The following is a 2,463-nucleotide window of genomic DNA, read 5'->3' as shown; positions in this document are numbered from 1 at the left end:
CTAAAATGCACTGAACTTTTWTTTGCGTTTCACATGCTTTGATATGGAAAAACTGCATTCTACTTATAAATTAGTCAAGATAAAGCTAATAATAACATCACATACTGGTCCTAGTGCATGAGGGATTCAGTGAGACATCATCAAAACCTTCAYCATCAGTTTCTCATAGTAGTTGTGGCACAGAAAGAAATCTAAAATATTTTGTGGATTTAATGTATTCATGAAAGGACTAATCACACAAGTAAACGTAGCTGCTCAAATTGCTGTCTTGGACAAAGGCAAACATCTTCCATTTTCTTTCATGTGGGATTGCTACCTTCTTCAAAGGAGAAGCTTTTACCTCAAATTGAGTGGGGGTTGGGAGATTGTTAAGCTCCAGTCTGTCTGATGTGTTCAGTTCTGATCTTGAAGCTCAATGACTCCTAAATACCCAACATAGGATTTTACAAAGGAAGGTATTCAAAATAGGTATTGGAACATAATGACCAGCAACAAATTACCAAATTCTGCTTTACAGATTTTTTTAATTGCTGCCTAGACCTCTTTTCTCCTTTCTAAAGCCGTTTTTTCCCCTCTATCCTTAGAGAAAGAAAAAAAAAAAMCAGACAACCCAAACAAGTGACCAACACAAACCCTGTTCCTTCCCCAACACAAAATACCTAATTTCAGTTTCAGTATGATTTGACTTATAAATTCCAACAGCCACATTCTCGGCTGCTCAAAGGGGCGTCTCACGGCTTACGAATGAACGCTGCTGGCAAACAAAGGGGCTCAGTTGCATCTCCGTGCATTAATAACCGGTGTCCCACTGCATCAGACTATGCGGATTGTTGTGGGTTTTTTTTTTTTTTTTTGCTCGCAAAATGGAGATCTTACAACTGAAAGATCAAGGGGGAACGTGCCTACTGGAGCATCATCCAGACAGTTTTGTTTTCATGAACCAGAATTCATTTCCCCTTAACAATGAGACACAGACCCAAAAATAAAAACAAAACCACGTTTATTCAATACAGACAGGTTAATTAAGACAGTAAGTCCTGTAAATCAGGAACACATTTCAAACACTCCGGTACGAAGTGCATATATTTAAAATCAACAGCTGCGTCTTGTACTTGAGCCATTGAGTTTGTCGGGGAAGGGTGGATTCAGGGTTTTTCTTTTTGGTAGAAAAAAACTTGTTTCGGCTACCTTTTGTGAACAATGCATCTCAGGCTCCATTCACTCATTTGTTAAGTCCAGCTGCCTTCCAGCTTTGATATTCACATTTTTTTAAAACTGCTTCATACAGTCACAACGAGAAATAATAACAATAAACGTTAAAGTAACAACAAATAAACCCCCAACAAAAAAACCAAACCGGCCCGGGAGGGGAAAGGAAACACCTCCCGCCGGGGTCAGCGAGGATTATTGCAAATGGCTCCTGGGAGACGCAGGAGCTCCGCGGCAGCGGGGGACCGGCGGCGGGGGGGTCCGCGGCCCCGGCTGGGCTGCCCCGGCGGGGGGAGGAGAAGGAGGAGCTCCCGGGGAAGGCAGAGGAGGGAAGGGGGCACAACAACAGCTCGGAGCGGGCGATGTGCGCGGCCTCGCCGGCTGGGGCTCGGCGGGGTCCGCGCCGCGGGTGACCTTGGGGCAGGGGGGTTCGGGCACCGTCCCCGCCCCTACCGGCACCGGCGCGGGGGGCCCCGCCGCCGAGACACACTTACATCCTGGCGGAGCCCTCACCGCGCTCCCGCGGCCCGCCCGGCGGGGGCTCCGTCGCCGCCACCGCCGCCAGCGGCCGCGCTCCTTCGACCCGGTCACCGCTGCCGCTCGTCCCCGCCGGTTACTGCAGGGGCTGCACCGCCGTCGCCGCCGCCTCGCCGTCCGCGCCGCCGCTCCCCGCCGAGGCGCTGCCGCTGGAGGCCGCGGATGCCGCCGCTGCTGCAGCCGCCGCCGCCAGCTGCAGCCGCCGGACGGCTTCTTTGATGAGGTTGCCGGAAAGGATGAGCTGCTGCAGGAGCCGGTGCGGGTCCTCGTCCTCCGCCGGCCCGTCGCCCGGTCCCGGCGGAGGCTGCTTCCTCCGGCGGGCGGCGCTCCGCAGCCAGCCCCGTCCGCACAGCTGCTTGGTCACCCGCTGCTGCCCGCTCCGGTCCGCCCGCGGGGACTCGACGTGCTGCGAGTGAGCTTGCGGCGGGGCCGGTCCCCGCGGCGCCAGCAGCCCTGCCCCGGCTCCGCCGCCGCTGCAGCACCGCGGCGAGTAGGGAGCGGCGCGGTCGCGGGCGCTGCCCGGCCCCAGGTGCTTGGGGGCGCGGGGCGGCGGCGGCGCCCGCTGGGCGCTCAGCTGCAGCACCTCGCCCAGCTTGGCCACCAACGCGTCCACCTCCTTGGAGCCCGCCTGTCCCACGGCGACCGGGCGCTCCAGCAGCAGGAAGCGCTCGCCCGGGCGGCACGGCATCTCTGCCGGGTCCCCGCCGTGCCGCAGCC

General features: G+C 56.1%; 1 protein-coding gene across 1 annotated transcript; it reads right to left on the bottom strand.

Annotated features, from left to right (window-relative positions):
- Nucleotides 1-983: 983 nt before the first annotated feature.
- Nucleotides 984-2,457, bottom strand: LOC130576026 (GSK-3-binding protein-like). The gene has a single exon (XM_057370368.1). It carries the CDS (start codon nt 2,432-2,434, stop codon nt 1,823-1,825), a length of 612 nt encoding a protein of 203 aa, XP_057226351.1. The 5' UTR covers nt 2,435-2,457; the 3' UTR covers nt 984-1,822.
- Nucleotides 2,458-2,463: the final 6 nt, after the last annotated feature.

Source organism: Malurus melanocephalus, unplaced genomic scaffold (genome assembly GCF_030028575.1).
Source record: "Malurus melanocephalus ecotype Western Australia unplaced genomic scaffold, MMel_1.1 scaffold_123, whole genome shotgun sequence".
Lineage (NCBI taxonomy): Eukaryota > Metazoa > Chordata > Aves > Passeriformes > Maluridae > Malurus > Malurus melanocephalus.
This window is presented reverse-complemented; position numbering and strand designations above follow the sequence as displayed.